The sequence below is a fragment of the Erithacus rubecula genome, assembly GCF_903797595.1.
Source record: "Erithacus rubecula genome assembly, chromosome: 3".
NCBI lineage: Eukaryota > Metazoa > Chordata > Aves > Passeriformes > Muscicapidae > Erithacus > Erithacus rubecula.
Genome location: NC_136689.1, coordinates 16,769,379 through 16,790,225, shown reverse-complemented (window position 1 = coordinate 16,790,225; position 20,847 = coordinate 16,769,379). Strand labels below are relative to the sequence as shown.

Sequence of the window (20,847 nt, the reverse complement as noted above, 5' to 3'; positions counted from 1 at the left end):
AAACTTTCTTTGGTCAAGAAACTTCATCTGTTAATATTCTGTTTTCCTAGTTCAGCAGAGAGACATCTTTCAAAGGTTTCTTGTTGATAGCTGTGGCAAAGAAACTAAGGTAATAAGCTCACAGTGAGTGCCTGTTAAGTTAGAGATGATACTCAAGGGAAAACTATTAAAATCTGAGGGTATTTACTAATGTAATCATGCATAATCATATACACTGGTTAGCATAGAGTTCTGTATGTAAATATACCAATACTCTGAATGGACAGATCTGTCTAGACCATGTCTACATATAAAATTTCTACAGAAAGAGCTCATGCCTGTCACTGTGCTCCACTTGAATCTGAATTCAAAGCACTTGGCATTTAGGCTGTCAAAAGCAGCTGTTCAGGTTCGAGGACACAGTGTTTATATGTTTATGTTCTGCTTTTTTTTTTTTTTTTTTTTTTGTATTCTGCCAGTAAAACCTCTGTTTTTAAAGCAGGTACAGCAGTTTTATCTGAGTGTGTATGCACATGGATTTACTCGCCTCCTTTACGACAACAGATATTCAGAGATCTTTCCCTAGTCTAGTAAAGTGAACTTAATTATCTTTGCTGATGTGGTAGAGGATTATTGTGATTAATCTGGTTAATTAATTAGTCCCTCTAGAAATGGATAAAAGAATAATTGCATTTTTGGTAGGGGTGCATCCTGGCAGAGGGCATTAAGGGGAAGTTTATTTGTTGTCATTTGACACCAAGATTTTACCTTCAAATATTTTCTCCTCTGTTATCTGTTCTTTTAATTTGGCTATTTCCAGTTACTTTGCAGTAAAACATATTTTTATTTTTCATCACATTTTTTCAAGTCTTAACCTTATTGTTGGTAGATCAACTCCAGGAAACGTGTGAAGTCTGATCACCCTACACAGATGTGTCACATTTTCATTTTTGAAAGATAACTTGAATTATCAGCCAAAACCCCATTATTCTTCAGAGCCAATACTCTATTGCTTATCTTTCTCTTTATTTTTTCTTTGCTTACTTGTGTTGGGGTTTTTTAGATTTATTTTATTTCATTACAACAGTATACCCATACATTTTCATTATTTACTTCTTTTGTTCAATTTTAAAGTACAGAATTATGCTAGTTTCTCTACCTTGGTCTTGTTCTCCTGATACCTGGTCTGAAGAGTTTACTTACGTTGACTGCTGCTCAAGTTAAGAAGTTTACTTCCCACAGCCTTTGTAATTTGAGGGCTTTTTAATGATAGAGACATAGCAATTTTTTTTACATAATTTTGTTAGCTAAACATTGAGAATAAATGTTGGATTAGGCTATTCCAATATTAATTGAAATAACAGGTCTTCCAGAAAATTTGCATAGAATGCAGGAGCTGTGATCCAACTTCACTTAATTTTTTGGGCTGGTCACACTCATTTTGAGTGTATCCAGTGATTTGGGAAGGTTTTTCTCATGATAGACTAGGGTGTTTCCTGGGGCTTCAGCTGGAAGAAAACAGTACTATCAGCTAGTGGGCTAAGTTAGCAGATGGTACAAGATAGGGAAACAGTGAACAATTTTCTTAGTATAAAATGTTCTGCATCCACCTATTAACTCAAAGCAGTAAAGCAGTTTCCAGGGCAGCCAGATGCCAGGACATAGGGGCAGGAGCAGGGATCATGGGCCATGCAAGATCCTGAGGACCTGGGCATGTGAAGCACTGACTTCAGAAAAACTTCACAGCAGTTGCTGCACATCCAGCCAGTCCTAACTTCTCAAGATGACTTGGAATGGCCTTGGAGTTTGTAGGAGCAGGGAACTCTTGAGTATTGCTAAAAAGATGACACTGCTTGCCAAGCTGAAATTGAAGGAATTGCTCCTATTTTTTTTTCCCAGTTCTGCTTTCACCAGATTGGTGTATTGAATTGTAAAGACCCAGAGAAGCCTTCTAGTTAATAGCCTAAGGTTATTCATCAGAGTAAGCAGGATTTCCCAACTTTAGTCAAGTTCCAAACAGGTCAAACTCTAGACAAGATGCACACTCTTTGGTGTCCATGTTTTTGCATGAGAAAAACTATCCACTTGAATAGATGTTGGTTAGGGTTTGTTTTGTTTTGTTTTGTTGCTTTTTTGTTGCTGTTTTGTTATTTTTGTTTTTGTTTTTTCAATGTGTGCTTTATTCTAACAGGAATAGATTTGGATTAGCCCCATTGCCTGTGCTCAGACTAGTGGTTTGCTCTTAACTTATTCTTGGTTTGTGTGTTTTAATTCTCAACAGGAATGTGAGCATTTACTTTTCACTTCTTTAAAAACTCAGAAAATTTATAATAACAGGTTGTGGGATAGTAGCTTTTCTGCTTCTCTGTCACACTTGGAGATGGAATCTTTCCAATAATAGGATAGCAGACTGGAGAAACAGTCATATGAACAAAGAACTGTTGAAACCCTTTGAATTAAAATAAAAGCAGTGCTAGTCTACACCTTAATCAATGGAAAGGGCTGTTTGGGCCATAGGGTTTTTATATTTCTTTTTTGTTTACAGATTTACAAAGAGAATTTTCAAAAATTGTCTTCAGGTCATCCTTCAGAGCACAGTTGCAATGTAATTATAAGATACATATTGGGGAAGATGGAGCGTGGAAAAAAAGATAGCAGTGATGATGGTTTTCAAACAATGCATTTTGCACAGCAGGAAGAAAGTGATTACTAAAAGGTTAGCCCAGATTATTATTCATGAGTTTTCTGAGCTGTTAAACAAATTATTGTGCAAATGTTCATAACCTCATAATTTTCTCCCTCTCAAAAGGTGTTCAGATCTCCACATGTGCAGTAGATCAAATATACTTCCAAAAATAGGCCTGTTGTTTGTGCTTGCAATTCCAGATGATCTTGTTATGACAGTGGAGCTTCTGCAAAGAGTTATCTGTGGGCTGTGTGGATCCTTTCTCACTTCAGTTCCTCTTACAGTTGGGAGCTGCTACTGCACTGCAGAAAAACCCTGTGCTTTTTGGGCACTGGGCTTTGGTTTCAAAGCCAAATGCAATTAAGTTACCCTGATTAGATCATTAGAGCCTTCAGTGAAATCTGCTCAGTAACATGTCTGAACTTTTGCTGCGGTTCCAAATGAATAATTTTTTGGTATTTGACTTTGCTTTGAAATGTGGAGTGCTCTTTGCCTGAAGGGGTATCTGGTATTGTATAAACATGGAAGGTTTCAGACCATTTGAGGGACACAGTGCAAAATAATTCAGCCTTGCTGAAGATCTGAAGTATTTCAGCAGTATTATTTGCACTGTGCTCTGTGTCTGCTTCATCTTGTTGAAAATTTTACAAATTAGAGGCCTCCTCACAAACACTTCTGGAAGAGCTCACCAGGCAGGACTAGCTGAGCTCTGTCCCTCCTGAATAATTTCTGTATGTGAGCCTGTGCATTCAGCACCAAGCATGAAGTTTTTAAGGGATCTCCCTCTCCAGACACTTTGCTCCCATGGGTCACCATGTGCCTCCAGAGTGGGAGCAGAGTGCTGCAAAGTGTGGAACACTGGATATTGAGTATTCTCATGGTCAAGGCTGCCATGAAGGCATTATTTACCAGCAAAGGTGAATCCCTAGGGAAAGCAGCAATTTACTTTGAAAAATCAGGGTCACTTTCACAGGCCATGTGCCACTGAGCTGCTTTCTGTGGTAAGCCTCACCCTTGTCACAGAAGTCTGTGGGAATGCACAAGTCACCAGATGCATGTGATATGTTCACTTTGCATGGCTTCAGAGTACTGGAGGGGTAAGGCATGGCCCCTACACCAGATGGAGAAAATAGAGGGAAGAATATGGAGATAACAGTGAGTGATGAAACTGGGAAGACAAAATATACAGAAGAAATCCCCTAAACATCTGACACCACCAGCTGTGCCTCCACCTACTTAAAAGTAGTCGGAGGTTTCTTGTGAGCACTCTGACTCTGTTTTTGTTTGTTTGTTTTCAGTGCTAGAAATTCACAGAGATTTACTGCAGGATTAATCATGACTTAGGCTAGCAGAACTTGACTGCTTGATTAGTGTGAGACCTCTTTGTCAGAAACAAAACAGCACTGAAAATTCTAAGCAAAACTTGGGAATAGAGCACATTATTTTTTTATTCTCCATGGCATCAAACTAGTAATTAATAATTAACACCATTTTTGTGACTGTTTTAGAAGTCAGACTGTTACTGCTAATTATTTTCAGAGTTTCAAGCTTTTGTTTGCAGTTTATAGAAGTACAACATTAGTGCTTTAGACTTCACATCAGCTCTGTGCCAATGAATTTGACTGTATGAATAGCTGACTTCTTCCTTCCAGCAAAGTATGTTCTTCACAGTAAGCATTTTTCTGTGCTCCTCTGCACCACTACAGTTAACATAAGAAAATCAAGAAAAGAAATGATAGCCTGAAACATAGTTGGCGAACCTTTTATACTTTCATACTGAAATGTGCTTCTTTTGCCAGTAATTTTACTAAAATTCAATTTTTTGGAAAGTACAGTGCCTTAGGAAAGCTGTAGTACTTGCTAGGGATGTCATATTTACTAACCAGACAACAGTAATTGGAAAAGAGATGAAGCATGGTCCATTGCTTTAGAAATTATTTTCTGAATTGGCCAATTTTCAACTGTAAGGAAGTCTTGAAGGATTCTATCTCATTTTTGCCTCCTAGATTTTTTTCCCAATATCACACTGATAAAAGATTTCATGTGAGGCTTCTATTTTTTTAATAGATTAAGAAAATATAAATTGCCTCTGGGGTTTTTCTTAGTTCTAATGAGTTAAGCCTAGTCTGGAAAGAATACTCACAGAATGGAGAGATGAAATTTGGACACTTGAAATTTGCTGTTAATACAGGATGTTGTGAAATAGCAGATTCAGGCATTAGGAATGCAGCACTCTGAGGTGGTAGGCTGTGACTCTACTTGCAGCAATTTGCATAGCATTTTCTGCAGGTCTTTATCAGCTTACTTTTATTGCTACTTGTGCTGGTTTTGCCATTTTTGTCACTTCCCATGACAAAGAAGTGGAAGACCCCCTTCCAGCACAGAAATCTTTGCAAATTGCAATGACCAAAGGAAGAGTTGCCCTTCCTGATCCCACTATTCCATACCCACCATGAAGATTTTTCAATTTACATAGTTACTGCCTTTTCCTTCTTTGTGGTCTCATTAGTTTTGACTGTGGAAGAGATGTGCTTTATCTTCCCCAAATGATCAGATAGATCATTTCATGATCATGGTCATGATAGATCATCAGATAGATTTGTCAAGAGCTTCAGTATCTTGTGATGCACTTCTAAAATATTGCTTTATTATTGCTTTTAGGCAAAAAGGCAAATACTAATAAGTATTTCCACTTGGAAAAGATCACATTCATAAGATGTGTGTGAAGGCTAGGTAAGGCCAATCAGATGTTCCTAGCTATGTCCCATTGATGGCTTGTGGCAGGCTAAAGAAAGAGAGACCTGGCTCTTCACATATGACTGACTTTTCTTCTCCTTGCATGTGAATTTTTGAGTCTTAGAAGCTTAATCTATCCCATGGATTGCCATGTAGATTTTTCACTTTTACCCATCCCAACATTCAGTGCAGCTGTGGTGCCATCACAGGGGCAGTGACTGCAAGAGCTGCTGTGCTGTGGGCCAGAGGTCTTTGTTTCACTTGGTGATCTGCCCAGCACCACCATGAACCCGGGAGCTTCAGAGCTAGCAAAAGTTGCTGTTTGGGGATTTGCAGAGCTTTGAGCACAGGCAGTTCTACAGGAGGCACCAGGCAGGTGAAGGGTGAGTGGCTGGAGCTCAGTGTCCCACTGCTCGTTGCTCCTGCAGACTGCCCAGTGTGGGGCAATTTAGGAGAGGTCTGTAGCCAGCTTATCTGAGTCAGGACATGGCTTTTATGGCCTCTGCTTCCAGGAGCCAAGGCTGCTCAAAGTGGCTGCTCATCTAATCGTCCCTGCAGCCAAAACCAGGCATTTCCCACCTATTAATGTGTGGTTGGGAGTTTGAGAGCTCGTCTGAAAATCACTTTGTTCACCTTGTGGTGGTTAATGTTTGGTAGGGTTTTTTTTTTGTTTGTTTGTTTGCTTCCTTGGAGTATACATTTGACAAAGTAACAGGAGTTTCCAAACTGTTCTACCTGTTTCTTGATGGTGTTATCACATCTGTCCTTGCACAATAGATGTGCAGCTGGAGTTGCACTTTTATAAGTTGGTATCTGTTGTAGATCCTCAGAAGAAAGGTCTCAAAGGGTGAGTACTGTTTTGTTCCCTCTTCCCCTCTCCCTGTTTTAAATGCTGTCTAATAAGGATTCTTTCTAGACCATGTGTTATCATAATTTCTCTAGTATTTACCAAGCCATAAAAAGAGGGCTGCAGAGTTTCACATAGTTTTTGTTCAGTTTCCTTTAAGTATTTCATACAAACAAGACAGGCAGATTCTGTTAACTAGATTGAAAGGATTCATGATGGGAGAGTATCTTTCCAAATTAGAATTGTCTACAAAATGCTTTTGAAAACGTTTTGATTTTGTACTCTTAGGCCACACAAACATATTTTTTAAATTTTAGTTTGCTTTTCAGGCAAGAAAATATAAGAATATCTAGTTAATTTAGAAAAATACTCTTCTGGATGTTGTTAATTTATGATTTTTTCTTCCTATTTTTCTACTATCTGCCTTTCTCTCATTCCCCTTGGAAGAACAATTTATGTTTTCCTTCAGCACAGAAGCTATCTTTGTAAAGGTCAGCATGAGCAATATTGTTGGGGGGCTCTATCTACTATGGTTAGTCAAACCTTTACTAAAGAAGGGTCTATGTTTTCAATGAAAAAACACATTTTTTATTGATTTTAAATTAGGTTTTCTAGATTTTTAATTCCTTAATTTATAAATCATGTAATATGATAATAATTTCTCTCTGTGTCCTGCAAGTAACCACATGCATTTAAACTTTGGACCTTTGAGTTCTGAAATTCAGCAAATGCTGTATTAATAATTATTACCCTTTAGTACCTATAATTCCTCTTTGAGAAATCTATTAAAAGCTTTCAGTTTTCCAGACAGGAAGCTTTAAATGAAATTTATAAGAAAAAGTAATAGGTATTGAGAAAGAATCTAAACCATTACTTTAAAAATCAGCAAATAGTCCCTCAGTTCACATTCTGTGGGGGTCTATGGAATCATCAATTTCTTGAATCACACCTGTGAATCAGAAGAGATATCCAGATATTGCTGCCACTGGGTTATTTTGTTGGCCCCTACTTTCTTCTGTTGGAGCTCTGGCAGAAAGATATATGACATAAAATTATCTATTAATAGCTCTGAAATAATCAAATTATTATTTATTTTTAGAATTTAGTATTCCTTCAGAAAAACAAAATATTATCTTATTTCCTTCAGCATTATTGTACAACATGCACCGTTGCCTTGCTGGACACTATTGAAATTCCTGGCCATTTATTCAGTTCCTGAGATAAACAGAACTGAAAGCTTAGTGCATGTCAGGGCAGATATGATCATCCACTAGATTTTTTTTTTTTTCACTTGGCTTTCTTACACTACCTAACCTTCAGTGAACTCCCTGCAACATCTGCTTTCACAGAATTCTCCTTAATCCACCTTCATTGTCAGACTGGGTTTTCTGTTTGACTTTCAGAAATAGAGAAATAATGATACTTCTGGTAATTTCAATAACTAGAGAAAAATTACTGAGGATGGGAGCTCTTTTAAGAGGGTTAAAGGGATAATAGGATAACACTGTCAATGTGAATAGAAGTCTTGAATATGTTCAGGTTTCATAAGAACTTGGTATTTCCTTTTGAGTTCATCAAATCAGAGTGCTTCTTCAGTTTTGAATTACTTTAGCCCAGAACCTTAAGGTTGGGGAAAAAAGAAGTTTCTCAGTCTCTCTTCTGCAGCAACCAAACATAAGAGCCTATGGTATGGAGTATTTGTCATACAACTATTATCTACCACATAAACTATCTTTGCATCTCTTTCTGAGTGGATGAGAGTAAGATCATTGTTTTCTAGCTGGTCAACATGGATATTATTTCTGGGAACAACAATGCCTGTCATCATTTTATGTTGTGAGCAGCATGCTGAATAGAATAGTAGAGTGCATGTCAGGGTCATGATTTCTCTCAATCAGAACTGACACAGGTGCAAGACAGAAGATACTCTATTGAGGACACTGAAGGGCAAATATGCACCTCTGCAGTGCACACTTAGGTGCTGTAACCAACCATCACAGTTTTCCTTGCTAACAACTGTATTAGGAATAGAAGGCCTTGCTGATGTAAATAGAAAATATACATTTCACTGCTGTTTGAAGAAAAAAGTAGTATTTCCATCTGAAAAACAGATAAGTGAAGGATGAGGAATAGAGACACACACACACACAAAAAAAAGTATTACTTCATAGCCAAAATAGGAATTATTTTCTAGTTTCCAAGTTAACACCAAGACAGACAGCAAACACCAGACAGGAACAAAGCTACAATGGAGTATCTGTAGAATCTATGAACACATTTATTTTCACAAGACTAGGCACCTTCACCCATGTTCAGACACATCTTAAATGACTAATACCAGTATGTTTTGATTTTAAGTCCTACAGGATCACCTGTTAGAGAACAAATTATTCTCATATTCCTTCAAGAACAATACATTAGAGCCTGTTCTTTCTTAACTTTGAATCTTTCAGGTCTGTCTTTGAGGTTTAAGGACACTTTCAGATGATAACCTATAAGGATTTACTACTGTCTGTAGTAAAACATGTTCCATGAGCTTCTCTGAAGTCAGGATTCCTTTTGTGTGCATACCTCTAACTCACAAGATGTGCTCTCAACAGTTTCAGTAACCAGGCAAATGGATAATCTCACGTACAAACATACATTATGTTCTGTCTACAGTATTTATTGGCTAGTGGAGGCTATGCCATGTAATTAGAAGAAACTGAGACAGTTTTTTCAAATATTTGTGTATGCCTTTTTTTGTTTGAACAGATAACATTTTCCTCTGCTGAATTTAGGAGAGGGAGGGCACTGAAGAATGTGAGGTCATGGAATATTCACAAAAGAGCAGAAGAAGCTATGTACTGCTCATCTGGTTTTGTACAGAAAACTTGTACTTTTTAGTACTTTATACTAAAGTTTACTTCATTTCAAAGTTTTAAGATTTGATTTGGTAAATTTTCAGCAATTCTAAGGATACTGTGTTCTTAAATGTGGGTATATGCTAGAAGAAAACTAAATAATGAAAGAGAAAATTCAAATGTACACATTCCCATCACTGCATCTCTGTCTGATATGTAGAAAAGATATCTATTGGCTCATAGGAGCCGTGGGATCATGGGATGGTTTGGGTTGGAAGGGACCTTAAAGTTCACCTGGTTCCTACTCCCTGCCATGGGTAGGGACACTTTCCACTAGAGCAGATTGCCAGAACCCCATCCAGCCTGTCCTTGAAGACCTTCAGGGATATTAGGCTTGTTTTCTCCTTATTTTTAATACTTTATCATTTAAGAGTGATGTAGCTCTGTAGCTAGAAAGGTTTTTGGGGAACAAAAATGTTCCATGTAATGATCCCAACCTGTGAAAAGTTTAAGCATTTGAAGAGAAGGTATGCACAATAGAAGTAAATGAGATTTTAGAAAGACATCTCTCTTTCTAGCACATAAGAATACAGAATTGCACATTCTGTTCTGCATGAATGTGTTAGATCCCCTCCCCCAGGTTTTCCTCAGGAAAAAAAGCTAAACTCTATTGCAAATTATTATCCACTGGCGAGGGGCCTGGCCCCTTACAAGTTGGAAACCATTTTATATACTGTAGATTCTTTTCAGTTTTAAAGCCCTGTGCTGGCTTGTGAACAATGATGACATCAACTCTTGAAATCCAGCTTTAGCTTTGTTCCCTGTTCCATAAGGTTTATAAAGCCAGTAGCATTTGTTTTTGTTCCCAAATAGGATATGTTTAAACTGACATATCTGATTAATGGGCTGATGTTATGGTTTGCTTATTACTGGGTTCACATTGTATGCCTTTAGTATGAGAAGATAATTTTAAGAAGAAAGTTCTGAAATATATAATAAAACGTATTGCAATAAGGACTTTTGAACAATATATAGTATTTGACTATCTACCTATAAATCTGAAAACTAAATTAATATGCAAATATCCTTGTCAATGAAAACTTAGTGTTGCTTTGCAATAGTGATGTGACAATAATTTTCCACAGCCTAAAGTTGGCTGGGAGGTAATTGGCCTCTAGCATCACAGCAGTGATATCTGATTGCAAAAACAGGAGTCACTTGAGATCCTGCAGAATCTCACTTTGTGTGTAACATTATATGTACTTGATATTTATCTATCTCACTTATATGAGATAACTGATATTATGAGATAGTGAGACTGACTTACTCTCCTGAATTCCACTCTAATTGTGCTGTAACTATTCAAGTGTGAGCTGGTGTATGCTGCACAGAGGCATTTCTGAGCTCACAGTTCTCTTGTAATGGTGTAGATGATAACTATGTGTTTAAGAAAGGTTTAAGAAAGGGAAGATAATAAATTCAGTTATCATAAAACAGGTAGCTTTTTATGTTTGATTTTGTAGTTCAAACTTTCAGGTGTTCTGAGGGAAAATGTAGGAGGCTGTGCCTAGCAAAACCTTCCTACTGTGCTAAGACAGTGGTCCTTACAAGAGGTTAAGAGCAAACTTAATGTGGTGTATAAATGTAATACTTTTCTGTTGCAGTTTTCCCTGCAGTGTGCTGGAAACTGTTCATGAGTTAATTATTGCAGAAGCCATGTAAGGCAAACAGGTACTGTGAGTTCTGTTGTACATGGTGGGTCAAGGACAGGAAAAGTGGTTTTGTGACTGAAATGGGAACCAAAGCTTGTTAACTCTCAGAGCATAGAAAGCCGTGATTGGAACTAAGGTATTCACCCCTTTCTCTGTGGTCAAGGGAATTCTGAGTTTTCTAAGAATGCTTTAGTTTATTGAGAAATACTTCGTAAGACTTGCCAAAATATGGGGCTGCCTCTGCAGTTCTCCATCGATATTTCTTACCCGTGTTACCCTCAATGAGTGTTCTCTCAATTGTTGCCACTCTACAACTTACTTTCTTAAAAGAAATTAGGAGCTTTGAAGCATATAAATGAAGTAGATTTTGTTTTTTCATAGAAGCTGAGCAGAAAAGCAAGCTACTGGGTGCAGTCCCAGGCATCCTGACAGGCAGGTCCTCTGCTGCATTAACCCTTTCCTAAAGTTGTCCAGGGTAGTAGTTAAAATGCTGGTTCTTGGCTCAGACCATGCATCTTTTGGAGTTGTGGGTTTTGAGTTATGAGCAAACCTGTCCATTAAAGTTGTTTCATCTTCTGGAGGTGCACAGCAAAAAGCTGGAACTAAACGTGTGTACACATTTTTATTTTTACTGTCTTCTGAGTAAATATCACATAATTTTTTCTTCTTCTTTTAGGGTGAGGGAGCAACTCCTGTAATCTTATAATTTTGAATGGGAAATGTCTTGGTTCAAAATAATCAAAATTGTTATCATTTTGAGTAGTTTTTATAAGGTTTAAATGGATGAGCAGATCACAGACTGAAAAATTAGGTACATTTAATCAATATTGAAGTCCAAGTGCAAGCACTTATTAAAGAAACATTGCAATTAAATCTGAGCAATGAAAGATGACAAGTCCATGCATTTTTCTGCTTTTCAGAGGCTGTTGTTCTCAGTAGACCATCAGTTGTTCTTGCATACACCATACTGTGCTTTTCAGTGATGGTTGTTGTATGAATAACCAGGTCAGCCAGTTGTTTAAATAAAGTTGGGAGAAAAATACCACAGAAAAATGAGAGAAAGAAACAGCTATGTTCTTTAAACATCACATTTTCTCTATTATTCTTACTTTTCAAAATATTGGAGACAGCTCATGAAAATCTTTTCCTTCTTAGGTCATCATTGTTTCTTTGTTCCTTTGTAAAGATTTATAATATTTTTTGTTGTTAATCTTCAGCAATATATTGTGATTCCAAGAAGAGATGATAATGATAGGAGGAAGGGAGTGAATAATAGGAGGGATACACTATTGGAAACCAAAATACTGCATTTGTCTAATTTTCCTGATTTCCAACAGTGGGACAAATACTGAAAAATTGTAAACAATATTCTTGACACTTACTTAGTAAAGCTCAGTCTCTGAATCCATGTTTAAATTGTTGGCTGTCTGAGATATTACATATCAGTAGCTGAAAACCTCCAAGTGAACCACTGAATATTGATGTATTTCATGCAGCTCTCACCAGGATTAGTAGGAGGCACAGGGAGGTACCTCCTTGTAAACTCATAAACCTCATTAAGCAACCAAGTTTGGGACCTTCAGCCAATGATTTTTCAGTTTTCCAGGTCTGTATAATGGAGGTTTTTCACATACAGAATTTTGCATCACAAAGGAGTGGTTCAAGTTCAAGTTTGTGTATTCAAATCAGGTTCAGATTACCTCAGAGAAATTATGACCAGTCATCATGTTTTCTTCAGCCTTCACCAGCCAGACTGGGTCTGCATGTTGCACTGCACAGTGATACTTAAATTCTGTAGTGGGGGCAGACAAATCATAAATACAGGAATAATACCTTTTATGTATTGTCTTGGTTACTTTTATATTAAATGAGAAAAGAGTCTGATAAGCCCCCACCCCTGTAGGTGCTAGGGCCTAAGAACAACCAAACAATCTGTTCATGCCTAACTTCATTAATGAAAAAATTCTAATGGATTTCTTCTATTACTATTCCTAATTATGTATTTAATTATATACTTGAAGCATAAAGCCAAGACTGAAATATACAATACCCTGCAGGTTCTTGCTTAAAAACCCATAGAGCAATATGTCATCTAAGGTGAACAAGAAGTTACATTTTCCTTTGCTATTGTACAGGAACTGGAGTGCAGATACAATACTATTTATGTTGAGGCAGTGCAAAAATAACCTGTTTCAACACAGCATCTCTACATGGGTGGAGAAACAAGAAAACAGAGAAAGCTCTGTGACCCTGGAGAAATTCTGAACCCCCTGAATACCAGATTATCTTTTATTTTAAAGGTGTAAATAGTTTATATCTCTTTAAAAGTATAATTTGGACTATGATCTGAATTTTCCCTTATTTTTCTTATTCTGGGTGTTTGCTTTTAACTTTTACAGTATATATTACATGAAATTATGTAAAGTAATAGCTTTAATCCTCGCTAAAATGAAATACAAGGTTTTAGCTATTTTTTTACGAGAGCTGTAAGGAAGATAAAATCAACAATGAAGAGAAGACCCTTCTTTCAGTTGTTTGGAATAGTTAGGCTGGTTAACATTTGTCATTTTCAGCTGTAATGTTCAATGAGTTTCAACCAAAGAGCATATGCAGTTTGAGGGATACAGATGTAGAGTGTGCTGGAAAACTTAAATCTTGAAATGTAAGAAACCATAATCATTGTGCAGACCTCTTTTTTGCTGTCTCTCTGAGTGCAGTCCTGGTTTGAATTTCGCTGGTGCTTTTTTTCCATGCTTCCTTTGGAGCCATTTGTCATTGGCCATCACCACTTGTGTCACCCCCCACCCTGCAGCTGTTTAAGTGCTGTCGTGTAGATTGCCTGTAGCTGATCCTGTGCTTTGACTGTGTTTTCATGTGGTAAAGAGTGCATCCTTTCCCTTCTTTGGCAGATACTTGTGTGCTTAACATTTCTGTTGGAAGAACCTCTTTGGCCTGGTCCCAGCTGAGTTACTCTCCTGACTTTTTCCCATCCCAGCATTGTTGAGAAACACCATTTTCTTGCACCCTCACCACAAAACAATTGTGCACAGGAAACAGGCAGTTGATCCTCATTTCCTTCCTTCAGTTTCAAGCTGTTTTAGAGGACTTATGAGTCAGCATCTCATTTAGTTGTATATCATCATCTGCATACTCATCTCAAGCCCTTTGTGTTCTCATTATCATTTCCCTGCAGCTTCAGCTGATTGCATGTCTCAGCAGGATTCCACCCAGAGACTGTAAACCTAAGGAACGCTAATTGTCCTCCTAATGTCCTGGGGTCCTGGCTTAGCCCCTCTTTGTTTCTTCTGTACTCCTGCATTTCTCTGATTTTAGCTGCTTTTTTTCACAACAGCAGTGTCATATTCCTGGGTGACCCATGATAAATGTAGTGTGTTTAATGTATTCTGCTTTTGTAAGGACTTCCCTTTTGAAATCCATCAGAAGCATAAATCAAGAGCATATTACACAGACTGAAAAAAAGGGGAAAACTTAACATGCTCCTGTTTTGCAGCACTGCCAGTGAAAAGGCATTTCAGCTTGTATGTCACTGCCAGCCAGAACAGCAGTGCTGCATTCCTGTGAAGGGAGCACATTGTGCTCCTAACACCCTTCTGTGACATTATTTCAGACTGACTCAGGGGGACAGATGTCTCCTACTAAATCATCAACACAAATGTCTCAAGCATCTGCGTTTTCCTCTGGAGACTCAGAATTTCAGTTCAACAGGTCTGATCCTGCTTAAAATGGTGAATACGTTCCTTTGATCTTCTTTGCAAGCAGATCCCACAAGGCAGACTTGCAGTTCATTAACCCTTGTTTTGAGGGCCCTGGGATAATGACTAATACAGTCAGTCAGCCCCAAGGTATTAATCCTTGTCCTCCCTAAGCTGCTGTATATTCCTTTGGGCACTACCTTACAAGTGGTATTCACCAGACTTTTCTTATGTCTTTGTTTGATGACATTCAGCACATTCCTGGAAAACTTTGCTTTCCTTCTGTGACACTCAGCCTTCTGCACCTTTTTCCAGGGCCACCACTTGTTCCATTTAGGTTGAAAGTTCAAAAGCAACATGTTTTGCAGCTGTTTCCTTTGTCTCGGTACTCTTCTCATTACAATGATGTCTGGCTCCCAAAATTTTCTAAAATGTAACACCCCTTCCTGCTCATACAAGGCCAGTAGTGACACACTGCAACCATTTTTTAGTTGTGTGTTGTGTCCCAGCCCCAGCTTCCACTCTTTTCTTGGCCTCTAGTATTTTCCACCTTTTTCCAGAGGAAACTACTTATGCTCTTTTGTTGGTTTTTGATGTATCACTTATATATGACTGCCTGCCTGTATTAATTGGTTTTTTTGCATGCCAGTCCAACATGTACAAGCATTGGTGTCTCTTGTATTCTGACTATTTGCTTCCACAACTCATAAAAACATAACACTAGTTTCAACAGGAGCCTCTGTGCTCTGAGGGTATTTGGTTACCAGAAAGTGGAAATCCCTGTCTTTTTTTCCATCTCACTGGGATGTGGCAGGCCTACCTTTCACAGATTTTCCTTGCACTGCTTGAGCTGGTCAAGTAATGTTCATTCAAGCCAGCTAAGGATCTGCACTCATAGGTGAGAATGAAATCACAGGCTTTATACAACTGCATTTGGGAGAAAGCATGGGATCCTATCTGCTGGCCAGCAGAGGTTGCTCAGAGCACATTAGTTGAGTGGTCTACACTCTACAGTTCTTTATTTGTTAGTAAGTCAAGTCCAGGGCTTTTTATTCTTCTGTGGTATTTGCTCCAGCATTCTGTTTCTCTCCTCATGCTGGGTACTTGCTCTGATGCCTCATCTCTCTGGAACAATGACTGAGTTGGTGGGGGAAGCAGAAGACAGGAGATTGTCCCAGAAACCTGTCCCTGGAGTTGAGAGATCACAGCCCTTGCTGCATTTGGAAATTGCAAAGCTCTCCTTGGAATCATTTCCCATCATTGTGGACTATATATAACCATATGCATGCTGATAGATGGAAAAAAAATCATACTCCTCTACAATCTAGAATGAAAAAAAGAGATCATTTTTGGTTTCCATCTTTAAATACCCCTGAGGTTAGTGGAGTGCTGATGAAGGCATCAGTGTGGTGTTGAGTTTGGATAGAAATGCAGACAGTTAAGAAATATTTTGGAAAGTTCCAAAGGAAGCCATGCTTCAGGTTTGGATTCAGACCCAAATGTCTTCAAATTTCATTCATAATAAGGTCTTTACGTGGGCTGCAGTAATGGTCTTAATTATATTTCTCCCACACTGGCATGTCTGGATCTTCTTTAGGAGATCTGAAGTTTGCTGTGTAACACTGTGAACATCTTGTTAGTCTCCTGCTGCTGCCTTATGCAGGAGTTGAAGAAGCCTCCTGCTGCACTGCTGTTGTGGGTCTGGATTTGTGTGTGGTTCTTTTTTCCTGCAAGACTGTTTATTCAGAGAACACTAGTTCCTAATCCGGCAGCATATCCATATGATTTCAGATCAATTCCTGCAGGAGGAGGGAGAGACTTCTGGATCTAAGGTGGACTCATTTTATGTATTTTAACTGCATATCTTAATTTATCTTCTTGCTTTAAAATACTGTGTTGTGATGAGAGAAGGGGAAGAGGGACACAGGCAACATTTTCTCTGGATTAAGAGTGAGAAGTGTTGCAGGTTTCCTCAAACACCTTCATTTCCTTACCCAGCCTTAGGTCACAATTGTCTCACTTCATGTGGGACTAGGAAAGTGACACAATCCTCCATGACAAGGTTTGAGGAAAGTAAGTAGCTCAAGTTGATCCTAGGCAATGGCTTTAGGAAGAGTGACTGTTGCACACTTTTAACACTGCCATTGGGCAGAGTAATGTCCCTTCTGATGTGTGGTCTTGATGTGTAATGATGTCTGAATGTCAAGCAAACATGCAGGATGAATATTTTTTTCCCCTTGGAAGTCTTGTCTGTTTGTCATTGAGAAGGGACTTGGTCTTGTCTTTTTTTTTTTTTTCCCCTTTTCTTCTTCCCTTTTCTATCAGAATTTTTAATAGAGCCAAGGAGGGTTTCTCAGGTTTGCATATGTGGGGTGGTAACATTATATAAACATGAAAACCCTAATATAGTTTCAGTGTTACCGAGACATTAGCAACAGACTGTTTTGTCTTTGTGGTTTGGAACTGGAACGTTTCCAGCTGTTGCCGGAAGGCTACATTTAATTTGTACTGTGTTTGCATAAATAGCTTATTTGTAAAAATCACATTTTACTTGAACAATTCTAAATGATGCAGTTATCATAGGGGGAAAAATGATCTATTGTTCTCTTTAAAATAGAATGGTACTGCCCTTCCAAAGTATCCAATGGACAAAAGCATGAAAAATCATAGCATACTTATAAGTTGCTTATCTCATCCCCAGAATCAGCTCTCACATGCTCATATCCTCTGGGTTTGTAAAATTCAAAAGGTTTTTTGAATTACTCTCTTAATTGTGATGTTGGCATTATAATTACTTGCTAAATAAGATTCTTTAACAATGATGTCCTTGTTGTTAAAGCAGTTGCAGTTCTTTGCCTGGTATGAATAGCTGCATGTTCTGAACAGGGAAGCAGCAGTTGTGGGAGCCTGACTCTGCTGAAGGAGGAATTGATTGCTTGGAGAAGGTTTTTCAGAGCACTCTACAAAAATCTCCCTTACCTCCACCCACAGGCAAATGCAGATTAAGGAGAATACAGGACCTCCACCTCTGTGAACTCAAACAGCAGTAGGCAATTTCCCCTCCAATTAGCATCTTGTTCATGTGTTGGAGGAAAAAAATGGTTGGCTTTTTTGGCCCTTAAACTCCTTTTAGCAAATTCTCACATTCTGTGGGGTTTAAGATCAGAGGTAGAATTGTAAAGAGAGATGTGATTGGCAATGACTTTTTATTCATACCATAGTTTCTCTTACTCTTTTTTAAGTTGTGGTTACTCATGAATTACACAGTAATTCAAGTTCTGCTTGAAGGATTCCATGTCCTTGTAGTAAGTGTGAAACGAACACAAAAGTGTAATGACTGCTGCTAACTCCAGCCAAGAGTTGTGTCATTTCTTAGGAAGAATGTTTTGTTATTTGTCAGTTATGGTTTATATATATACATATATATATATATATGAATCTCTATGGATCAGCTTTCAGCCATTAACTCTTATATTCGAACATTCTTTGTTTCTTTGACATACAACCACATGTAGCACATCTGAACTGAGTCCAGCAAGAGTTCTGACAATATTGCATATTAAGTATTGATAAAGCATATTGTTCTCTGCCACATGTGCATTTCCTTCATTGTTTTTCAATGCTTCTCTTCTCTTCTCTTCTCTTCTCTTCTCTTCTCTTCTCTTCTCTTCTCTTCTCTTCTCTTCTCTTCTCTTCTCTTCTCTTCTCTTCTCTTCTCTTCTCTTCTCTTCTCTTCTCTTCTCTTCTCTTCTCTTCTTTTCTCTTCTTTCAGTATACTTTCAGTATGTACAGGTTACTCTTTAACTTCTGTTGTTCTCCTTTTCCTGTTAACAATTATCTCTCCCCCTCCCCTTCTTTTCTCTCTGATCCACAGGTTTTGCAGTGCATGTTGGTCTCCCTTCATTCAGAACTTGACATTCAAAGGTACATGATGAAAATTGAATCCTCTCAGAGAGTTAGTACTGTACTTTCTTTTTTCTGCACTCTGCTGTGAATTGAGTTTGTTACCCTTTAATTGTGTGTGCCTTGCTTCACAACTAAAGTTCTCAAATAAATAGGAATCTGCATGCTTTGTCTCTGTGTATTTCACAGCAATGAAGTATTATGCATATAGATTACTTGCATACAAGAGTGTGATGCATGTGCGTTCTCTGACAATTTTTTAAATTCTGACTTTTCCTTTAATGGCATGATAGACATGAAGTTCTTGTATTAGATTATCTGAAATCCACCAAAATTCAGTGGGAGATCCTAGATAAGTAAGTGATTCCTAAACACTGTCCCAATCCAGCTTTACATTTCTATTTTTACATACTTGGAACTGGCCTAGGTGATAAAAGTCTTGCTGCAAAGTTAAGGACAGCTCTGTGGGCAAAGCAGTAAATATTTTTGTATTGAACAAGCAACTTGCAGAATTATCTTACGTGTACCTCTGAAATCACCTGTATTTCACCTTTTATCCTGTCGAGCTTCTCTTCCATTTCTACATGGCTTCTAACACCATACAGAATGGATGTCTACAACAGGTACCTTTTTCCCCCAGGGAGGCAGTGAATGTGTACAGTCCTTGTAGGTACACACATAAAAGGTGCCTCTGCATGGTTGCTACTGCAGTCTGAAAAAAGCACCAAGATAACACGTGGTGGGAGGGCTCAGAGCAGGCAGGGTGGCAGCAGCTCATTTGCACCTGAGTTGTGCTTTCCTGTCAGGATTTAAGGAGGCCAATAGAGATGCTGACCACAGGGAAGGGTGGGACAGGCTGAGGTACTGAGAGCAGGAAGGATTCTCCCTCCCTCACCAAGGTGGCCTTGAAAGAGGGAAAAAGAAGCAAAAGAGCAAGGTGACAAGTTGGGAGGGAGGAACAGCAGGAGCTTCTAACCTAACTCTTGTAGGTGCCAGAGCAACAAGCTATAATAAGTGCTACAACAGGTTTACTCCCATGAGTAGAGGCTGCAGCTCGGCCCTGGGCCGTGGTCCCTGCACACTCACTCCCATCACCAGCCCCGTGTCCATCGGCTCCTTTTCAGGTATTTGTAAAAACCTGTGTTAGTGCAAAGCGCCTGCTCAGCTTGTAGAAACACAGAAAAACAGGTTTTTCCAGCATCGTTGTATTGTGCTGCTTTGCTTTGGGAAACACACATCACAGAAACAGACCCTCCTCCTGTGTTCCTCAGGGACGTGTGTGGGAGAACAGGGATGGGTAAATAATCTTTTTGAATCAGAACTCACTATCCCCTAGGTATATTTAGGCATCTGGTATATATTCTCCACCCCCCCCCCACCCTTAGTTTTTGCATGTGGTTTAAAGCATGTAGAGATCCTTCCCCTTTAATCAGCATAATGACAGTTTTTGTTTAAACCATCCCTTTTAATCTTCACAGTTCTCATGGCGATTTTGGGGGTTGTGTAGGTAGGAGTTACCTCACCCGCTGCTGATGAAGCGCAGCCATCTCCTGGATGGAACAAAGGGTCCTGCTGGCTTGAGAATGCTTCACAGTGGAGTTTTTCAGGAGGGAAAAGAAAAATAGCTTCCAACTGAAACTGCCATAAGGTTTTAATTAAGACAAATGCTGATGTTCAGGCTGGAATTTATGGATAACTTATTTAAACAAAGTAATGATAAACTGAAGCTGTGATGCAAGAATATGACGGAGACTGTGAAAGACAAAATTTTGCTCTGAGGAAAATTGATGGACCCATAGGACCCTTTGCAGGGAAAAATAGTGAGGTGATCTGTGGCTTTTTTAATTTGACTCTCATGTGTGAATAAATTCTTCACATGACAAAGGATTAGAATAAAGCAGAGAGATAAATGATTTTATTTAAAAGATTTCTTTCATTAAGTAAAGTATGGCTTTTGCTTTTTATTAGTGGGTGACTAATAGTTTTCTCTGTTGTTTTACTTCAATTTCTACCCTCAAATCTCAGGCAGGCATTTGTAGAAAAAGAAAACCTTGGATTTGGACAGAAACATACTGTGAAATATTTTTACACTTTAATGTGGATGGCTTGGGGTTTTCTGATATTACACGTATTCCAAAGAGATGCCACAGCATGTTACATATTTCAGTCTGGACTTGTCTGGACCAATTAAGCTGCTCTTAGACAGGCTGTTGAGTTCCTTAGGGCAGCATTTTCAAATGCAAGTTCCTGCAATTAAACATCTGAATAAGAGGTCTGGCAGCATAAGTGCTGAGCACCTACAGCTTTTATTGCTCCTAATGAATATCTTTACTATAAACACCACAGCTTTCCTGAAAAACAGGTTGCAATTTATCTAGGTGTTTACAGTTAAAAAAAAAAAGCAAAAAAGGCTTGAAAATGTTGTTTT

General features: G+C 38.4%; 1 protein-coding gene across 11 annotated transcripts in view; it reads left to right on the top strand.

Annotated features, from left to right (window-relative positions):
• Positions 1-20,847, top strand: part of KIAA1217 — a 175,610-nt gene that overhangs the window by 54,520 nt on the left and 100,243 nt on the right. For 7 of the 11 annotated variants that reach the window (XR_013773604.1, XM_079300589.1, XM_079300583.1 and 4 more), the window contains exon 3: positions 18,391-18,471. The exons of 3 other annotated variants lie outside the window; for them this stretch is intronic. Coding sequence is in view for 6 of the 8 variants with exons in the window: in XM_079300589.1 (XP_079156715.1) it covers positions 18,391-18,471 (81 nt within the window). In the remaining 2 variants the exon portion in view is untranslated. The remainder of the gene's footprint in view (positions 1-18,390; positions 18,472-20,847) is intronic. One more of the 11 variants, XM_079300593.1, reaches the window with a different exon arrangement.